Source organism: Lontra canadensis, unplaced genomic scaffold, assembly GCF_010015895.1.
Source record: "Lontra canadensis isolate GAN:19392208 unplaced genomic scaffold, GSC_riverotter_1.0 scaffold54, whole genome shotgun sequence".
In the NCBI taxonomy this organism is placed as follows: Eukaryota; Metazoa; Chordata; class Mammalia; order Carnivora; family Mustelidae; genus Lontra; species Lontra canadensis.
The window spans coordinates 11,555,472-11,575,387 of NW_022631048.1; the positions used below are offsets into that span (position 1 = coordinate 11,555,472).

General features: G+C 51.8%; 1 protein-coding gene across 1 annotated transcript in view; it reads right to left on the bottom strand.

Annotated features, from left to right (window-relative positions):
• The window catches only part of ABCA13 (ATP binding cassette subfamily A member 13), a 298,434-nt gene extending 279,082 nt beyond the window's left edge, over positions 1-19,352 (bottom strand). Inside the window, exons 1-11 of the mRNA XM_032874934.1 lie at positions 19,336-19,352; positions 17,916-17,944; positions 15,835-15,998; positions 14,386-14,516; positions 9,480-9,613; positions 6,563-6,727; positions 5,416-5,600; positions 2,350-2,477; positions 1,792-1,889; positions 1,369-1,542; positions 266-393 (exon numbers count right to left, since the gene is read on the bottom strand). Coding sequence (XP_032730825.1) covers positions 266-393; positions 1,369-1,542; positions 1,792-1,889; positions 2,350-2,477; positions 5,416-5,600; positions 6,563-6,727; positions 9,480-9,613; positions 14,386-14,516; positions 15,835-15,998 — 1,307 coding nt within the window. The 5' untranslated portion in view covers positions 17,916-17,944; positions 19,336-19,352. The remainder of the gene's footprint in view (positions 1-265; positions 394-1,368; positions 1,543-1,791; positions 1,890-2,349; positions 2,478-5,415; positions 5,601-6,562; positions 6,728-9,479; positions 9,614-14,385; positions 14,517-15,834; positions 15,999-17,915; positions 17,945-19,335) is intronic.
• Between the last annotated feature and the right edge of the window lie 564 nt (positions 19,353-19,916).

Sequence of the window (19,916 nt, forward strand, 5' to 3'; positions counted from 1 at the left end):
GGGAGGTTGGGGGATCCAGGTGGTGGGTATTGGAGAGGGCACAGTTTGCATGGAGCACTGGGTGTGGTGCAAAAACAATGAATACTGTTATGCTGAAAAGAAATTTAAAAAATTTAAAAAAAAAGAAAAAGAAAAATTATGCCTCCCCCCAGAAATAGAATATACCAGCAACAGAATATACTAGAAATAGGATAAACAATGTGGATCCATGTTTCGGCAGATGGTTCCCAACTGTTCACCAGTTCCGCATCGCACACAGACTCACAGTGCTGCTGCAAGCTGGTCCTTACAGTCACCAGCAAGGTCGCGGTCCCCGGGTGAGGCGGCCGCTGCCAGCCACCGGGAGAGCCGCCTGCAGGAAAGGCCCACGTCCTCCAGCTGCGCTTCCACTTCCTGCCAGCCCAGAAGTCCTTCGGATCCTGAATCTGGCACATCTGTCCACCCAGTGACGACTTCTTGCAAAAGGCGATCCTTGACAGGAGAAGAGCACGTTGTTTGCAAGGACAGGGTGGCACCAGGAAGCAGCCTGTGTCCCGTCTCCCATACCAAGGGCTCTCTTGAACTGTGACTCCAAGACCGTGCCCTGTGGACCTGCTTTTGTAACCCGAGGGACCGTCCTGGACTTGCCTCTTTACCCCCAAATCGGGGCTGTGTCCGAAGGGACACAGGTGTGAAGCCCATCTCTGCTGGCTAGTCCCCCAGTCGCCCCACGGGACCCAGCCTCCTCAGAGTCACGCTCCTGTGATTCTGTTCCACGATTAATAGCCCGCATCCTCCAACCAAAACACACACACACACACACACACACACACACACCCCAGAAGCACAGGTGCCCCTTCCAGCCCAACCCTACCAGGCAGCATGAGAAAATAAGAAATGAAACACGCCATACAGAGGAAAAAATGAACAGCAGAAAGGGGAATGGTACTATCACTTGTAGTGCTCGGTGAGAAAAATATGGGTCGAAGGGGACATCATGAATTTTACTAACAAATGGCTCCCCACTCTCTCAAGCTCTCAGCAAGGGGCAGGGACACAGAGAAGCAGGGCTGGCTGTGGCTCTATGCTCCAAGCTGGCCGATGCCCGAAGATACGCTTCCAGCCTCTCAACGTCTGCGGCCAGGGATGGAGCGGACGGGGAGCCCGGAAATCAGGGGGGCGGGGAGGTGCGGTCTGAGAGTTCGGGGTGCTCTTGGGGAAAACAGCCGTCAAGGAGATTTGGGCCGGATGGGCAATGGGCAGCCTCCGAGTGGGGCCAGAGGAGGGATGAAGCAGCGGTGGCTGGATTTCCATGGCGGGGGGGTGGTGTCTAACCTGCAAAATCAGCCCACTGGCATCAGCGGACGAGATCAGAAGATGGCTACTTACTGAGTCCTCCGCTGACTGCAGTAGCTCATTGAAAACGCTGCTCTTGGTGGTGTCATGGGGACACGCCAGTGCCCAGAGGCGCTCCCAAGCACCAGGGTTCCCACGACACCGGAGAGCCTCCTTCCCAGACAAGCTGGCATTTAGGCACCTGTCCATAGCCTTCTTCACCAAGACCTGAAAGACAAAGGGGAGCAGGAGGGGTGACTCAGAGAGGCTTGTGCTCGACCCCCAAGGGCTGGAGAGCAACAACCAGACACCAGCAGTCGTCCGAATTCCAAAATAAGACAAAGCTCTTCGAAAATTGTCCTCTTTGCTGGCACATTTTGCCAGCACAGCTCACAGCAGGGGCAAAACAGAAGAGAGCATGAGCTGCTTGAACGTTTTCTCAAACGCATTGATTTGGAACCCTGTGCTGTGCTTTACCTGCTTCCACCGAAGGAACGCGTCCCTTTCTGGGTGCAATTGCTCGGGTCCGCCCAGTGTGGAGCTGTTAGCTGGTCTCTCCGGGCACGTGAGCACTGCTGTAAGGTCGACAAACGGACGCATGACTATTTCCCCTAAAGCACACCACTCCCCACCCGGCTTCTCCACGAGGCCGCGATGAGCGCAGGGAATTCAGAAAACCTGCAGCTCGGCAAACTGCACCTGGTATTAGACATTTTATGATCTCCCTGAGAGAGGAAAGCAGAAAATTCATTCCACTGTCCTTTCATACGTCCTCAAGGCGCGTGAGGACGGCACCGCGGGGAGAGGAGAGCTTCACTCCAAAAGCGACATCCATCCTCCTTTCTTCTCAGAACTCCACCACGGAGAGGGGAGAAGCCCCCGGCCCGCCCCCCAGCCACCCTGCAGCGCATAAAACATGTCGTGACAGCTGTGTCCGAGCCCAACAAAGGCATCAGGCAGTTTCAAGTCTGCTTTTCAATCAGTCTCATGTGGGCTCCTAGCGAGCCGGCGACAAGTAAGACCCAGCCAGTTTACCTTGGACAAAACGCAAATTCTGGGCTACGGCGTTCCTGGGCGCCCCGAGGAGCAGCAGCAGTCTCTTCAGGGCGGGCCACGGGGGCAGATCTCGAAGGACATTCTCCAGCTGCTGCAGATGCAGTAATCTGAGAGCACAGGAAGCTATCTTAAGAAGAGTGTCAGAATGCCGCGCTCTGCGTGGTGGGCGCGGGACCCATCGAAGGTGAATTAGCAGCAGCTCTAAGAGTCTCCCAGGGCCGAGAAGGACTCCCGGCCGGACAGCTGGACACCTGCAGCCCCTGGGTGGGAGTGGAGGGAAACGGAGGCCCCTGGTGCAGACCCAGGCGCTCCCCAGCTGACAGCTGCAGAGACCACGCTCCCGGGAAGGCAGGCAGTCACAGGGCTGGGGGAGCGGGGGACACTTGTCCAGCTGTCCCAGACAGCCGAAGCTCCCGCCCACCCCAGAGGCTCTCTGTTGCCCCAAGAGGGTGCCCGACTCCGGAAGAGGGAGAAGCAACCCAGACGAGCAGCTGCAAAGACAGGGACTGAGCAGCGAGAGAAGCCAAAACTGGAACAGAATGTTCGAGTGAAGAACCAGGTGGGGGTCACACTGTGGGAGCAAGTGCCCCAGCGGGGGAAGCAGACCCTCGGGCATCCCTGCAAGCACAGGGACTCTCCTGCCCAGGAAGAGAAATTGAGCTGGAAGGAGAGACCCAGGAGACGCTGCTAGACCCAGGAGATGCAAGGTACCCGAGGCTGGGGTCCAGCGACAGGTGGCACCTGACCCTTGTCTGGCCCTACGTGGCCCCGTGCCCATACTGGCCCACCTCTCCCGCATCTCATCACCCTGGTGTGGGCGGTCCAGGCAGGAACAGGCGCACCACGAGCACCCCCTGCCTCTAATGACGTGTGTCCTCGGTCCCAAAGGAAGGCTTGGTGGGTCTTCCGGTTGGAAGTTGGGACTTGGAAGAAAGAAGGTGTGAGCAATTGGCGAGAATAGGGTAGAAGTAATGAGCTGTGGCGCTCTGGCCAACAGTTTCCCACCAAGGGCAGTGTAGATGGTACGAGGAGCCGGGGGCGCCGCGGGCAAACAAGGGCTAACTTCAGGACGGGCAGGCGGTGTCTAAAATCATGATGACAGCGAGCGCTAAGTGGGACACGCTGAGGGATGCCAGGAGGGGACGCGAGCCCAGGGGCCAGAGCAGGTGTCAGCACAGAGGACAGCGCTGGGACCTGAGCCATGGCCACCCCCACGCCGAATGCAGAAAACAAGCCACTGCGAAAACACAGGATTCACAAGACAAGACTGGATCGGGAAGGTCTGTGCAAGGGGACATCGGAGGAGGAAAATCGGTGAGCCTGTGAAAGGCGGGATGGAGGGCCGGGGGGCGGTGAGTTGAGGAGAGAGAGGCGGATGCTGTGGGAGGCGTGAGACATGGGAGTTGTGAAACGTGGGAGTCGTGAGGGACTGGGTAGCACTTGTGAGCCGCCACTAAGTGTGGGGTGTCCTCAACCCCGGGGTCTCCCTGCTGGCCATAACAAGGGAGGGGGTGGGTCCTTCCTTCCTTAGAGGGGAAGACACAAGGCCACTGGGGGGGGCTGTCCTGCATGGAGCCAGCAGCAGACCAAGGGCTTCATAACTGGTAAGGGACTCGGAGGCCACCAAGAAAATCAAGAAATGCCATCAGCATGGGGTGGTGGAAACCCAGGGACCAGAAGTGCATGGGCCACAGACTTGCTTGTTACCCAGATGGCCAAGCAGAGGCCACCTGTATCCCCGAACAGAGGTGGGTGTGGGGAGAAAGGGAGGGTCCAGGGCCCCACGGCTGGCCCGGCGCACACAGTAGTTGCGGGAAGACCCCCCGACCTTCCCATCCTGAGTGTGGGTGGAAAGAGAAGCCTGGGCCAGCCACACCTGGTCCTCCAAGGGGGACTCACACATCCCCGCTCCCTGGAGGAGCTGAAAGCAAGAGTGACCCGGGACTCTCTGTTGCCCAGGCAGAAGTGGCAGGGGCATGGGAGGTTTGTAAGGTCAGAGAGGTGACCTACTCTATCGCTAGCACCCGGGAGATCTCTAAGATAAAACAGAAAACTAGACCTTGAAAAGCAAGATCCTCCTTCTTCACCAGGTTCCAGAAAACTCGAGGGAGCTGGAAATGTGTCCAGTTATGTACACACCTGTATGTACGTCATGTGTGCCCTGAGAACACGCCCGACCCCGTGCGATTCTAACGATGCAATTCTCCCTCGTGCTGTGTAACAGCGGGCGGTCCGAGGCCCATGGCTTGAAATGGCCCCTTCAGAGACAATACTGAGACATTCTCTGCTCACTTCTAAGGAGAGTCTACACCTGAGGCATGTAATGGGGCCAAGCTCCTGCCAAGGGCAGGACCCGCTGAAGAAGACGGCCCAATACTGCAACAGAACCGCCCTTCGGGAATCCGTTCGGCTTATCTCAAAAATGAAGAGGGTCTACTTTTCCCCATTTCTGAAGTGTTTCCAGACCTTCTGCAAACAATTCAATGGTGCAAAACTTCCAAAACAACCGTGAAAACTGTTCCTTCCATGCAAGTGCCTCTACAATGCTTTTGTTCGTTTTAGATCTGAAATCCAGAAGGCTGACCCCCTTCTTGGATATGCTCTCCCACCGGGTTATTGCCCTCATCTGAACAGACATAGGGGGACGCCTGGGGTGGGGTGGGGGGGTGTTCCAGTGGGTTAAGTGTCTGCCCTTGGCTCAGATCATGATCTCAGGGTCCTGGGATCAAGTCCTGCATCAGGCTCCCTGCTTGGCGGGGAGCCTGCTTCTGCCCCTGCTCGTGCTCCTGCTCTCATTCTCTCTCTCTCTCTCTGACAAATAAATGGGTAAAATCTTAAAAAAAAAAAAAAATACAGACATCAGTTTGGGGCAAACGATTCGGGACGGTCCCCACGACACCAGCCTGGAGTCATCTCCTGGCTACTGATTAGGAAGCCACTGTCTAGCCATGGTCCTATGAATTCTCCTCTCGCTGTCTCATCACGCGTCCTTAACATTCAGGCTCCCGAGCCTAACCAGTCATCAAACAGGAAAGCACTCCTTACGTCTTGGGAGATGGGCGGCTGCCGGCGGGGCCATCTGCCACCAAGCTGTCACTCAGGAGGGGAAGCAGAGCCTGCAGAACCTTCACCACCTGCTGCGGCTCCCGCCCCTCCACAGTCGGACCTCGGAGAGCCTCCAGGCTGCGGGCGGCCCCAGCGAGCACCTGCTGGAGAACACCAGGGAGCACCTGCACGCGTAGAAACGGAAACAGTGTTATGAACCATAACCAGTAGACAGGAGAGCGTGTGCGTGGGATACAGTAACAGAGTCTTCTAGAGGACGGATGGCCCGTGTTTATGATGTTGCCAGATTGAAAGGTCTGTCACGTGCCGTAGGATTTAATTTCTACTCAGAAACTAAAGATTAGAAATGGCATCAACAGCTGCATGCAGCGTTTCCATTGGGCTCCCTTTTCTCTTCCCTTTGCCCCAGTGCCACTTGCAAAAGAGAAGGCGGGGGTGTCTGGGGGGCTCGGTCGGTGGAGCATCCGACTCTCGGTTTTGGTTCACGTCGTGATCTCGAGGTTGTGAGGTCAGGCCCCGTGTCGGGCTCCACACTCGCCCATGAAAGCGGGTAACAGCACCTTTCTCAGTTTCCCTTAAATTGGTTACGGTTCAAGTAAGATGCTTCTCGTCAAAGCCAGAGTGAAAGGAAAGGCTGAGTGGCACCCCCCACCTCAAGAGCTCCAGGGGGCTAGACCCCTGCTTCGAATGTCCAAGGTGGTCATCCAAGGAGCCCTGTGGAAACCCCACATGCCAAAAACACACTACGGCTCTTGTCACGGCCACGTGTGCGTCTCAGTGTAAGACAGGCTTTCTGGGGACATGTGCGGTGAGGCCCCAGTGAGTGGAGGCCGGCAGACACACGCAGGAGAAGGGCACCTAGTGGGCAGGACGTGGGGCTCCCGGGGCTCGTCCCTGGAAAGGACAGCAAGGAAACAGGGAACAGAGTGCAGGGAAAGGGAACGGATTCTCAGCTTTGTAGCTGCACAGAACCCTCGTCCAATACCACGGAGCACACTTACGCCCTGTGTTACCTGCATTCCCAAAAAGAAATCAAATGTCATAAAAATCAATAAAATCAGAATCTGAGAGACGGAGAGGAAAGAGATGGGTGCGGACACACTGAGCGCGTCTCTGCGGACGGCACCTGCTTGGACGCTTGCAACCAGCTGACCGCGTGCACCAGGTAGTCTGTGGCCTCAGACCAGCGCGGGGGACAGTCTGCGGGGTGACCCTCTGGGACAGCTTCGCCCTTGGAAGTCCGGGACAAGACAGAACATACCATCCGCTCCAAAGCCGCCTTTGTGGGAATCTGCCAACGAAAGGGAACATCGTTACAAGCCTGCTTTTTTCCAGAATGTTCCCTTCTGAGAATAATACCACAACCTCGGCAAAGAAAGAGCTCGGGGCTTTGCTTGATGGGAGAAGGAACAGGCTGATAAAGGGTCGCTTGTGTGGTCAGTAGAGGGACGCCTTCTGGAATGACTTGTTTCAGGATCGTCTGCAAGAGTGGAAACAGCAGTTTCTCCGGGTCGAGGACACGGGATGAATCAAATACGGCTTTTTTACTCTCTGGCCGAAAGCAGACAGCGGGCCAGCCCCGTTCACCTGGCACCGGGCACCCCCAAAGCAGCTTTGCCAGAAACATTTTCTCTTCCAGTTACCAAAGGCGGACAAAACCGAGACAAGTCACACTGGACTTGTGGGTCAGAAACGGTTTGACATTTTGGACCCAAATCTCCCTTATCTCAGTACATGAGCTTCTACACACAGTTCTTCTCCTGTAGCTCCATAAAACCACTTCCATGTACGTGGGAACAAGCCACGTTCCCGTTACGTGGATTTACAGTAACTGCGCACCATGTTCCAGAACCTTTGGCGACAGCCAAAAGGCATTAATGCCCCACAGCCTCCCTGGAAGCTTCCTTCGGGACGCAGAGAACTGACACTCACTGGTGACTATCACAAAGCCATGGTATCCCGTGAGGGAAACATGGCCCCGTCCCTTCCCACAGGACTCACATGGTCTCTGAGACATGGACACGGCTCGGTCAGGTTCCCTGCAATGGCCTCGTGATGGGTCAGGCGGGAGGGAGGACATGGGGATCCCACGGGGACATGAGCCGTGATGTATCTGTCTTCTCGGTGGGCAGTGGAGAACGGAAGCGGGAGAGATTCCTCTCTTCCAGGGGCAGCACATGCAAAGGCCCAGCGTGGCAGTGCCCACAGTCAGATGGGACCAGGGGAGGCCCTGGGAGGCTCTGCGAATGCTGGATGGCGAGGGGCCTCATGCGGGTGGGGGGCAGGGTGATGGTGCCCCAAGGTGCTCACCTCCGAATCCCCAGAGCCTATGAGTAGGTTTTCCCTCAGCAGGTGAAATTATGGTTGTTGACCAGCAGACTCTGAGAGGGGGAGACCACCCTGGATTATGAACTGAGGCCACTGAAATCACAGGGCTCCTTACACGTGGGAGGGGAAGGCAAACGCATTATGAGAAAACACCCCATCACCACTGCCCTGAGGGGAGAGGGGCCCGGAGCCACGGCATGCAGCAGCTTCTAGAAGCTAAGAAGGGAAGGAGAGCACACTCCCTGGAGCCTACAGAGGAACACAGACACCCTGATTTGAGCCCCCGGACACCCATTTGGGACGTCCAACTTACAGAGCTGTGCCGTGGTAACTGTGTGTTATGTGGGACCACCAGGCTGACAGAAATGTGTCCCAGCAGCCAGGGGAGCCTCAGACCTGTGACATATGCTCTGTGCCCTTCCCAACCATCGCCCTTGTAATTCTAATCTTTTTTAAGATTTTATTTATGTATTTGACAGAGGGAGCTAGAGACAGAGCATGTGCAGAAGCAGGGGGAGCAGCAGAGGCAGAGGGAGAATCAAGCTCCCCACCAGGCAGAGAGCCCGATGTGGGACTTGATCCCAGGACCCTGGGATCATGACCTGAGCCAAAGGCAGACGCTTAACCCACTGAGCCACCCAGGCCTCCCTGGAATTCTAATCTTGAAATACTTAACATTCTAAAATAAAGGTTCTGTGTAATGTGACACAAACTATATTCTAAAATAATGAGAAAGCAGGGTCCTGAGTCTAGAGAAAGCAGAGTAGCATCAGCCCCCTGGCTTTCCCCCGTGCCCACGACAGATGCCACGGGGCCCAATTCCAAGTCCCACGGGAGGTCAGCGGTTAATGAACTGGTGCCAGGTGCAGGAGGAGCCCAGAAACCCACCCATCCTGGCCAAGCCTGAGACCCACCCGCAGAAGGAATTTTCCAGACACACAGCTGTTAGCAGCAGCATCTGGCAGAGACCAGTGGCTGACCCCCAGACTCACGGCACCGATCGGTAACCTAGAAGTGAAAAGCAACTGTCCACATGCACATAGTGGCTGTGAGAATGTGAGAAGTGTCAGCCGGGAAGTGCTCGGAGAAGTGAGCAAAACCCATGCCCTGAGCACAGAAGAAGACCCAAGCCAAAGAGTGCAGGTTTTGTCCGAACGTCCAGCCCCTCGACCCCGACCAGCAAGGCCCTCATCCTGGAGGGATCCATGCAGCCAACGGAGACAGGTGTATGGTTTTCAGACCCTGCCCTGTGCAAAGCAGGAGTGCCGGCAAACACACGGGAGTGACAAAGGGAAGGCGCAGATAGAGAGCCTTCTAGAACCTCAGGGGTAGCAGTGGAGAGCTGGGTCACCAGGGCTTAGCTCTTCCAACCCCTTTAGTTTATACAGTTTAAAAAGGGAGGCTCCTATCTGGTGAGCCCCCCAGCTCCTGCCCCTCGCTCCCGTCCCGACCCCTTGTAGGGGCCGAGAGAGAGAATGGCTATGACTAATTATTCTGTTACTTCCAAACCACCTCTGGGGCTGGGATACAATGACCAGGTAAGAGGAAGGGAGACTTCTAGAAGGGCCAGACCGATCCAAGCGGCTCCGATGCTCACGGAGGACTCCCTGTCCTGCTGCGTCTCCCATCCCATCGCCCACCCGCCCCGGGAGCACCCTCAGAGGAACACTCTCGAGGGGAAACCCCACAGTGTGAGAAGCCTCAAGCGAGCATACCTCCTGAAATTCCGCGGAGTAATTCAGGATTTGTTCTGCATGAAGGTCATCAAAGCCAAATCGGGATTTGAGGTCAGCCTGGACCTTCTGTGGGTCCCACACCAGCTCCCGCAGGGACAGGTTGTATCTGGACCCTGCAAGGCAACCAAAGAGTGACAATAATGTGTAATATGTTTAAGTTAAGGGGACAATAGTGAGTCAGTTAAGGCAACAACAGTGCGACGCACGATTCAGAGAGTGGCTCCTCGTTCACTCCACCAGGAGAAGCAAGTGGAGACCAAATGCTCTCCAGGCCATCAGGTCGGAGAAGCAAACAGAAGCCACCACGGGATGCCTCACAGCTTGGTAGGATGGCCCACGGCCCTCGTATTCATGACCGCAGAGTTTCCAGAAGGAATATGACAAAATATTTCAAGAGCTTTATGAAATTCCAATGACTGAGTCCAATAATTACACTTCTAAAAAATCCTTCTCAAGAAGCCTAACCAGATGCATGAAGACGAAGTAACGTACGACACAACGCTATGGCACTGGTCTTACACTGAGTCAGTACTAAAACCTGCGAAGCGTCTAGCATGGGGGGAAAGGATAAATGGCAGTAAATTCACAGCAGAAAATACCGCCCTCTTTAAAACGACATTTCTGGGGCGCCTGGGTCGCTCGGTCAATTGAGCATTTGGCCCTTGATTTCAGTTCAGGTCAGGATCTCAGGGCCAAGGGATCGAGCCCTGAGTCACCTCCGTGCTCTGCGATGAGTTTGCTGGTCCCGCTCCCTCTGGTCCTCCCCCTGCTCTACCTCTCTCTCAAATAAATAAGTAAAATAAAATACCTTTTAAAAAATAAAAATAAAACCGGCATTCTTGAAAACTAGTGAAGGTCACAGATAAAAGTTCCCTTAAAAGAATTAATCAAGGTATAAAACTCATTGGGACCCAAAGGACCCAGCAACGCTCCCTGGAAACGGCATGTGAAGAATATAATTCCAAACCCCCCTCCCCCAAGGTTTGACATAATTTCTGTGACCGTGGCCTGGCGATTGCAAACCTAAAAGCTTATAAATTCCAAGGTGAGCCTTCCTCTGAAATCCCAGTGGTGAGACAGTGTTCAGATCATGAACCACAAGCCTCTCCTAGGCGTCCACACGTGCAAAGGACCACAAAACCATTCTCACTTGGGTGACCTCTCGGTACCCCTATTTTTTTCTAAGTTTTTATTTATTTACTTGAGAGAGAGAGAGAGACAGAGAAAACGCAAGCAGGGGGAGCAGCAGGCAGAGGGAGAAGGAGAAGCAGGCTCCTCACCGAGCAGGAAGCCCAACATAGGGCTCTATCCCAGGACCCCGGGATCATGACCTGAGCCAAAGGCAGGTGCTTCATCGACTGAGCTCCCCAGGCACCCTCTCTCAGTACCTCTAAATTAATACTGTGGTTCTCCAGGAAGGACATAGTTCTGACACTTACAAAAGGCCCAGCTATGGGGGACTTTAGGAAGGCGTCGAAGATGGGGCAGATCCCAGAAATCTGAGACCCCTTGCTATTAGTCTAGCTGTCTATGCATAAACGGGACAAAGTCTGGTTCTATGGTTTTATTTTAATTTTAACATTTATTTATTTATTTATTTATTTACTGGTGGGGAGGGGCAGAGGGAGAGAGAATCCTAAGCGGACCTCGCACTGAATGCAGAGCCCAACGTAGGGCTCGATTGCAAGATCTCGAGATCAGCACCTAAGCCAAAACCAAGAGTCAGAAACTCAATGGACTGAGCCACCCCAGGGCTCCTGGTTCTGAGATTTTAAGCTGGCTTTTATTGTGTGTCAAAGAGGCAGTCCCTAGGCTAGGACTTTTCCTGGACAGGTCTTGCTGAGTTCCCCACAGCACACCAGGTAGGTGTAATAATTACCCTCTTCTGGGGGAGAAAGAAGCAGACTGTGAGTCATATGATGTCACAGCTCTGGCTTTAGTCATGACTCAAACCCAGATCTGAGCCCTGACCCTGCGTGGTAACTGTTAAACTCTGCTGCTCTCAGAACATATCAAGATTATGCACAGAATTCCAGAAAGGAGGGGAAAACAGTGACACCAGTCACTGGGGGGTATCAAACTATAAAATCATTCTAGGGGCATCTGGGTGGCTCAGTCATTAAGCGTCTGCCTTCAGCTCAGGTCACGATCCCAGAGTCCTGGGATCGAGCCCAGCATTGGGCTCCCTTCTTCCTCTGTCTGCTGCTCCCCCTGCTTGTGTTCCCTCTCTCACTGTCCCTCTCTCTGTCAAATAAATAAAATCTTTTTTAAAAAATCAAACAATGAATCTTGGAACACTGAAAAAAATAAAATAAAATTAAATCATCATCATCATCATCATCATCATTCTAGAGCAATGAGAAACATAGGGCTTGACACTCGCTGCTGGACAGCAGAGCTCAGATCACAGGAATTCACAAGTTCAGTGAAGCACGTACCTGGGCCCTTGACCCCAAGTCACTGACAGGGCACATCCCTCCCCTTCCCACACCGTGATCTGCTCATTAGCCAAAGGGACTTTTCTTGGACACAAAAGAAACAAGGATAATTTTTAGTCACCTTGAGGTGCTTTGTCATAATGTTCCTCAGCTCTGACTCCCTGGCAACTGAAAAAATAGCTTATTTTAATGACATTCTTAGCTGTACTTATAGTTCCAGTTATAAGGTGAATAGATTGTTGTAATTTGGATCATGTATGAATTCTTGAGCTTCCTGATGAGTCTTGTCACCACAGACATCACCAGGGAGGTTCCATTCTGAGGGTAAGGATGGCTGGTCACTGGAATCACCCGGAGGAGAAGCAAATTCAACATTAATGACTAGTCTTTCCTCTTGTAGATCCCAGAGGGCAGGGGCTCTCCTTCCCAGGATGAACTCCTCCCTATGCTAAGTCACCAGAAAAAAGAAGAACCTGAGTGTGACTGGGGGGATAGAGGGTGTCACATCAGGTTGTTCCAAGGAAACAGAAAAGTCTGGAAGGGGTAGAAATCTGTGGATAACCACCTCTTGACATAGGTCAGGAGACAGACTTCAAGAGGTAGCAGCAGGCAGAGAACATGGTCCTGGGCTCCTGGCCCCAGGTCTGCCTGCCTGCCCCCCAGTCTAGCCCTCACATCTGTGCCAGGAACTTCTGTCCACAATGCTGGTCCAAAAGCTGCCCCAGCATTCTTCTGTGATCTGGGTCAGGATCGCTTTCTGGATTACCCCCTGCCATAGCCCACTGACCCAAACACAAAGGGCATAAAACACACGCGGCTCTTGCCAAAGCCAGGAACTTCATGCACAGTTCTTCCTGGTAGCACTCCCTTGTGTCTTTGATGAACTAGAACTCATCTTTCAGAACCTCTCCTCAACGCTTTTCCTAAGAGGCCAGATCCCTACTCCGTGGGCTTTGTTTTTTCTTTATTGAAGCATCTCTCTCCTGTACTAAGCAGGACTTCCCTGAGAGCAAGAACCAGGTATTACTCCATTTCTTATTCCCTCTCATAAGACAATGTTTGGTTCATAGGAAGTACTCAGTATGTGTTTATTGAAGGAGTGGATGGATGGATTGGTGGATGGGTGGGGATGGATGTGTGGATGGATGAGTGGGTGGGTGGGTGGATAGATGAATGGATAGATTATGGATGGGTGTGTGGATGGGTGAGTAAGTGGACAGATTGATGGATGAATGGATATATGTGTGTATGAATGGATAGATAGATGGATATGTAGATAGATGGCTGGGTGGGTGTATGGGCAGATAGATGAATGGATGGATGTATGGATGGGTGGGTAGGTGGATGGATGGGCGAATCAATGGATATTGAGATGGATGATTGGATGGATGGATGGATGGATGGACGGACAGATGCGTGAGTGGATAGTGGATGGATGATTACATGGATGAATGATGGATAGATGGGTGTATGAATCCTAACTCCACTGTCCATTCCCTTGAATTTCCCTTACAGAAAGAGATAGAAATAGAGAAAAAGAAAGAGAGAATTAAAACATTCAGGTCCAGTTGGCAATTGAAGAAATAATACCCTGAATGGAGAGTAGAAGAGTGGCTAAGGGGGAGCTGAGAGTTGGGAAAGTGGGAGATACTGGTCAAAGGGTACAAACTTAGTTATAAGGCAAATAAGTTCTAGAGATCTAATATACAGCATGGTGACTACAGTTACTAATACTGTATCATATGCTTGAAATTTGCTAAGATGTCTTCAGTGCTCTCACCAAAGGGGAGGTAACTCACTGTGGGAGGAGAGAAATGGGTTCATTAACTCCACTGTGATAACAACTGCAACAACGTATGCATGTCTCAAACCATCATATTGTGCACTTTAAACCAATGTCATTTTAAAGGTGCCTGGCTTGCTCAGTGGAAGAATGTGGGACTCTTGATCCCGGGTCATGAGTTCAAGCCCCACATTGGGTGTAGAGATTACTTAAATAAATAAAACTCTAAAAAACATATTAACAGGGTTTGTCTCTTTGGGCTTTCCAAGTCTACATCCATCTGCCTTTCTATTTTTCAAATATTTTTTTTCTCCAAATAGGAGCAGAGGAGAGAGGAAAGATTCAAATCACAGAACCAATGAGAGGTCTAACCTTCAAGGACATCCAATAAAAGAATTTTAAAATCAGTCATTTTTTAATTAAAAATAACCCATTTATGAGCAGTGGCCACAGAGTTTCAATAACAGTAGAAAGTCAAATTCAGGTTTGAATTTCAAATTTTCAGTCTACTTCCACCTTTTAGAAACAGGAACCATGGTTTCCTTTTGGCATTTGACATTTTGATTAAATCATTTTTGAACAGCTTTGGAGCTCTGCGGTGGCTATTGATGAACGTGACCAGGGAAACACATGAAATCCCAAATGAGCTCTCAGGTACACATACCAGCGGCAGCCATCCCGTGCTCCTGCAGAAATGTCAGCGTCGAAATGGTCACGTTCAGCACGATTTCAGAAACCGTGGAGAAAGTGTGGTTGAGGGGCAGCCAGTCTAAATCTTCCAAAGCTGTCAAGGAACTGGAACCAAAAGAAAACCAAAGTAAACTGAGTGGGCTTTGCAGACTGAGGGCAACGGACGCAGATTTACTGGTGACCCGGCAGCCAGGTCCCAGCCCTTTGCAGGTTGTGGACAGACCATGGACTTATCAGCTCTCAACGTGGCTTCAAATGTGGCCCTGACTCCCTGGACTAGGGACCGATGCTTCCGACAGCCGGCAAGGCCAGCCGGGGTGCAAGGTGTCATCACCTCTAAAAAGCACGTGGTCAGACACCCTCACTGTTTCAAGCTCAGGTCATCAGTCTGAACTCTGGAGGTCCCCTCCTAGAATAGCGAGCACCCCAACCCCCTCACTGTGTGAACCCATGCATCTCAGGATGTCAGGGGCACCTTGCGTCACCGAAGCGGAATACGGAAATAAGATGAACACCGGAGCTGATATGGTTCAGCAAGCATCAGCGATGCGCTCTGATCTCAAACTCTGTCTCTCTCCGGAGGGCCCAGTCACTGCCCACACTAACACATTCAGGGCCCAGAGAACAAGGGCACCTGCGAAAACGCACCCACTATATTCAAATATATGACTTGTCAATCAGACCCACAGACGGTCAAAACATGCCCCATTGTCCTCCGTTGACTGATAGGCCTTCATGGGAACGTGGAAAGTCATGTTCACATTTAGAATTTTCTGAACTCGGGCACCTCGGGGGCTCAGCCTGTGGAGCCTCTACCTTCAGCTCAGGTCATGGTCTCAGGGTCCTGGGATTGAGCCCCACATTGGGCTCTCTGCTCGGTGGGGAGCCTGCTTCTCCTCTGCCCCTGCCCCTCCCCCGACTCATGCTCAATCTCTCTCTCTCTCTCTCTCACTCACTCTTGCTCTCTCTCAAGTAAATAAGAAAAATCTCAAAAATCAAATAGCAACCATTAAAAATGATCATTTGAAGGGGCGCCTGACTGGCCCAGATGGGGGGAGCAGGGGACTCCTGCCCACAGCACTGTGAGTTCAAGCCCCACGTTGGGCAGAGGTTACTTAGAATGAAAATCTTTAAAAACAATCACCATAATAAAAACGATCGCTTGAAGACAACGGGAACGTATGAAAAGTTAATGATGAAATGTTAAGTTGCCAGAATCTGGACCATATGACCGCCCTTGTATAAAATATCCGCACCGGTAGACGAGGAACGGACACGGAAAGCCATCTCAGGGTGCCGTGATTCCCAATCACTTTCTGGAATGGAACAAGAGATCAGCCAGACACACAGATGTCCCCATGAAAGAGCGAGGAGAAGAAAGCCAACACACCTATCATGGGTCAGATTTCTCTTTTGCACTTACTTCAAAGCCGCCTGGAGGAGGAGTGCCCCGCCACGGAGACGGTCTTCCACGCGGACGCTGTTTGTGTACAATCTTGGCAGAAGAAGTAGAAACTTCCAGATGTGGGGCTGCTGGTGGAGCTTTTCCAGTTTCGAGATCACCTCCTCGGTCTTATTGAGATCCATCTGTGAGGAAAAAGTACCGAGAGTTCCCCCTTCCGTGTCGTTCACGACTGAAGAAGCAGTGGGGCTGGGTTGGCTTCCAGAACCTCAGCAGATGGAGACGTGGGCCTGGCACGCCACCGCTTTGAACAGACGAGGTTTGAAGATTATCCCTTTGGGCTGGGATTTTAAATATTGGGAGGCTGTGGACTTCACAGAGACAGAGAGATACGGGTCTGGTTTTGTCACAAGCTACGTCATCATCGATGATCTTGAGACTTGGAAATAAATGATTAGTTGTTCAGATAGAAATGGAAATGGACCCCCCGCTCTTATTTGAGGGTTTTCTTTTACTGCAGCAGAACACAACTTTAACGGAAGCGCAGCGTGAATAATTAAATCCCAGACTCCCTCTGCACAAGATCCCCATCCCGCCCTCCCCCACCACTGTGTGTCATGGCCCAACCATACAGCCTTGGTCTGGAGGAAGGAAAATAAAAAATCACAGCTAAAAGAACATCCCAGCAATACAGCCAGGGAATAAGAAACTACAGACCAGATTTCTTTCTCTGGGATTTAAAAAAAAAAAAAAAATGAGGGGCACCGGGCTGGCCCAGTTGGAAGACCAGGCAACTCCTGATCTCAGGGGTCATGAGTTCAAGCCCCAGGATGGGGTATAGAGATTAGAAATAAATAAATAAACAGGCAAATAAACTAACTTCAACTTTTACAAAAAATGAGACTGGGGGTGCCTGGAGGGCTCAGATGTTAAGCGTCTGCCTTCAGCTCAGGTCATGATCCCAGGGTCTTGGAATTGAGTCCTGCATTGGGCTCCCTGCTCAGTGGGGAGCCTGCTTCTCCCTCTGCCCCCTGTTCATGCTTGCTCAAACAAATAAACAGAATTTTTTTTTAATTTTTTAAAAATAAAATAAATTTAAAAAGTGAGACTGGAGGGGCACCTGGGTGGCTCAGTGGGTTAAGCCTCTGCTTTCTGCTTTCTGATCTCAGGGTCTTGGGATCGAGCCCTGCATCGGGCTCTCTGCTCAGCAGGAAGCCTGCTTCCCCCTCTCTCTCTGCCTGCCTCTCTGCCTACCTGTGATCTTTCTCTCTGTCAAATAAATAAATAAAATCTTTTAAAAAAAGAGTGAGACTGGAGGTTAAGAATTTAACGTGTGTGTTTCAGTGGGTAGAGTGGGAAGGGCTTCCTCCCTGGGCAAATGTGTGTGGGAAAGGGGGGACTGACTCCATCTCACTGAAGCTATAAACCAGCTGCTTTAAACACAAGCAGTAAGCAGAGCAGGGAAGGTCGGGTGCCAGGCAGGACTGAGATGGGGTGTGTGGGAAAAAGGGGAAGAAAATGCATCTTCCAACAGCATGACCGGCTTGGTCAGAAGGCACCCACCCACCTGTGCCGGCATGTAGTACAGAGACTCTGGAACATTCTAGATGCCTGAGCTTTTCTCACCACACACTAGCTATGGCAAAGCGAACACCGAGCAGGGGCCTCCAGAACATTCCTGAGCCAGCGCGCTCCCTCAGGGGAGTCACAACCCAACCCCCAGTGGCATCTCTGGGAGGACAGGCCCAGGTCTGGACTCTGGGGCCCCGTGCCCGGGGTTCCAGCCCTTAGAAGGCCCAGCCCAGAGTCTCGCTTGAGAAAATTAAACTGCGGCTTGCAACCCATGTCTTGAGGGACTCTGGCTGTCTCAAATACAGTGCTGCTGAAAACACACCATTGGAAAGAAGAGTTTAGGGACCCCTGGCCGGTTCAGCTGATGGAACACGCAACTCTTGATCTTACGGTCATGAGTTCAAGCCCCACGTTGGGTGTGGAGATGATGTAAAGGAAAAGTATTTGAAAAATAAAATAAAAACCAGTGCTTTGAACTTAACCACCAGGTCTCTGGAGACTAAGCTTCAAATGTTTGTTAAGATACTTACGGCTAAGAAACTGGAGCTTGGAGAAGAATCTGCAATAAAAGAGATTTCAGGTGTTAGTTCGGAGAGCAGCCAAGCGTTGGCCAGCCCTGTTCTAGTTCTAAAACCAAGGCGGCTATCACGAATCCTGGCCCCAACCTCGAGGACACCCACACAGGGGAGCAAGTCTGAAGGACACAGTCACTGTGGATTTGCAAAGCAAGAGAGAATTGATTGGGTACCTAGGAAATGACTCAACGGGTCAAGCAAACCTCAGTCATGGGCCAACAAAGTATTGATTACTCTATCAATTTCTGATGCCACAGGCATTGTGAGTACTCAGGACAAGAAAGAAAAAGAAAAAAACTCAAAGAGGCCAAGAAGAACAAAGTTATGGTTTTTTCAGATTCTCTGTGGAGTCACAGTGGGACACGGTAAGAGAGGCACAGACCGGTCTCTGCCCTCGCATTTCTGGGGTGATGCAGTGACAGGAGCATTCTTTGTTATACCGGGTCTTGGTCCCCAGCCCTTGACACGAGAGCCCGTAAAACTTTGGGAATTTCTGGAACCATAAGAGTGTTTTGTGTGCTAATGAGATGCCTGAGGGCTGCCCCCGCCCCCGGCATAGGGCCAGAGGGGGCCGATACCCCCAGAAAGACCATGATTCGACAGCTGGGACTTTTTCGGCCCCACTCCCTTGACATCCAAGGTGGGGAGAGGGCTGGAGACTGAGCTAATCACCAATGACCACTGAGTTCATCAGGTACACCAACCTGATGTACCACCAGAACCACCAGAAAAACCCCAAAAGATGGGGTTCGGAATGCTTCAGGTTAGTAAACATATCGACATGCTGGGAGGTGGCCCACCCCAGTTCAACAGAGACAGAAGACCCTTCTGGGCCTCTTCCTATATACTTCATTCGAGGGTCCCTCTGAACCCTTTATAATATTAAAAAACAGTAAAGGGACACCTGTTTGGCTCAGCCGTTAAAGCCTCTGCCTTCGGCTCAAGTCATGATCCCAGGGTCCTGGGATTGAGTCCTGCATCAGGCTCCCTGCTCAGTGGGGAGTCTGCTTGTACCCCCCACCTCCCACTTGTGCTCTCTCCCTCTCTCTCTCTCTCTCTGACAAATAAATAAAATCTTTAAAAAAAAAAAAAAGCGTAAGCCAGCTAGAGTTCTATGGGCCGTTCTAGCAAATTAATCAAACCCTAGGAGGGGGTCGTGGGAACCTCCAGTTTATAGTCAAATCGAACAAAACTGGGTGCCTGGGACCCAAGACTTGGAATTGGGGGTCTGAAGTGGGGCGGTCGGGAGATGGAGCCCCTACCCATGGGGTGTGAGTCACGCCAGGTGGTTGTGTCAGAACTGAATTAAATGATAGGACACCCCTGGAATCCCCCTGGAGTGACAGGCCCACATGCCCGTGTTGGGAAGTGTCACCTATGAAGGCACAGGTTTTCTCTGGCGGGTGCATCCACCATGAAAAGTGGCTCAAACAGCAAGGAACTGGAAACAAAGTGGAGGTAGAAATTCTTGTAAAAAAAAAAAATAAAAAAACTAGTTCTTGGAGCGCTTGGGTGGCTCAGTCAGTCGAGCATTGGACTCTTGATCTCGCCTCAGGTCTTGAGCTCAGGGGGTGGTGAGTTCAAGCCCTGCACTAGGTCCCACTCTGGGCATGGAGCCTACTTTAAAAAAAAAAAAAAAAAAAACAGATCTCTGTTTCCAGAATACGGAACACCTCATTTGAACAGCACATTTTATAAAAGCAGAATGATCTCGTGACACTTCCTAATAGAAGAACGCCATCACTTGGTCTCTGAAGGGCTCTGGTCCCTGCTGACGCGTTTGGGTCCGTTGTGAAACCTGCATGGCCTTGCCCGGCCCTGGACGAGGGCTGCTTTCTCTCTCAGAAATAGCACACGGTATCACCTCACTGTCCGTTCTCCAGTCATGCTCTTGATCCCGTCCCCTCATATATCATCCGTGAGAAGATACCAATTCTATAAAGAGAAGCCCTGGAG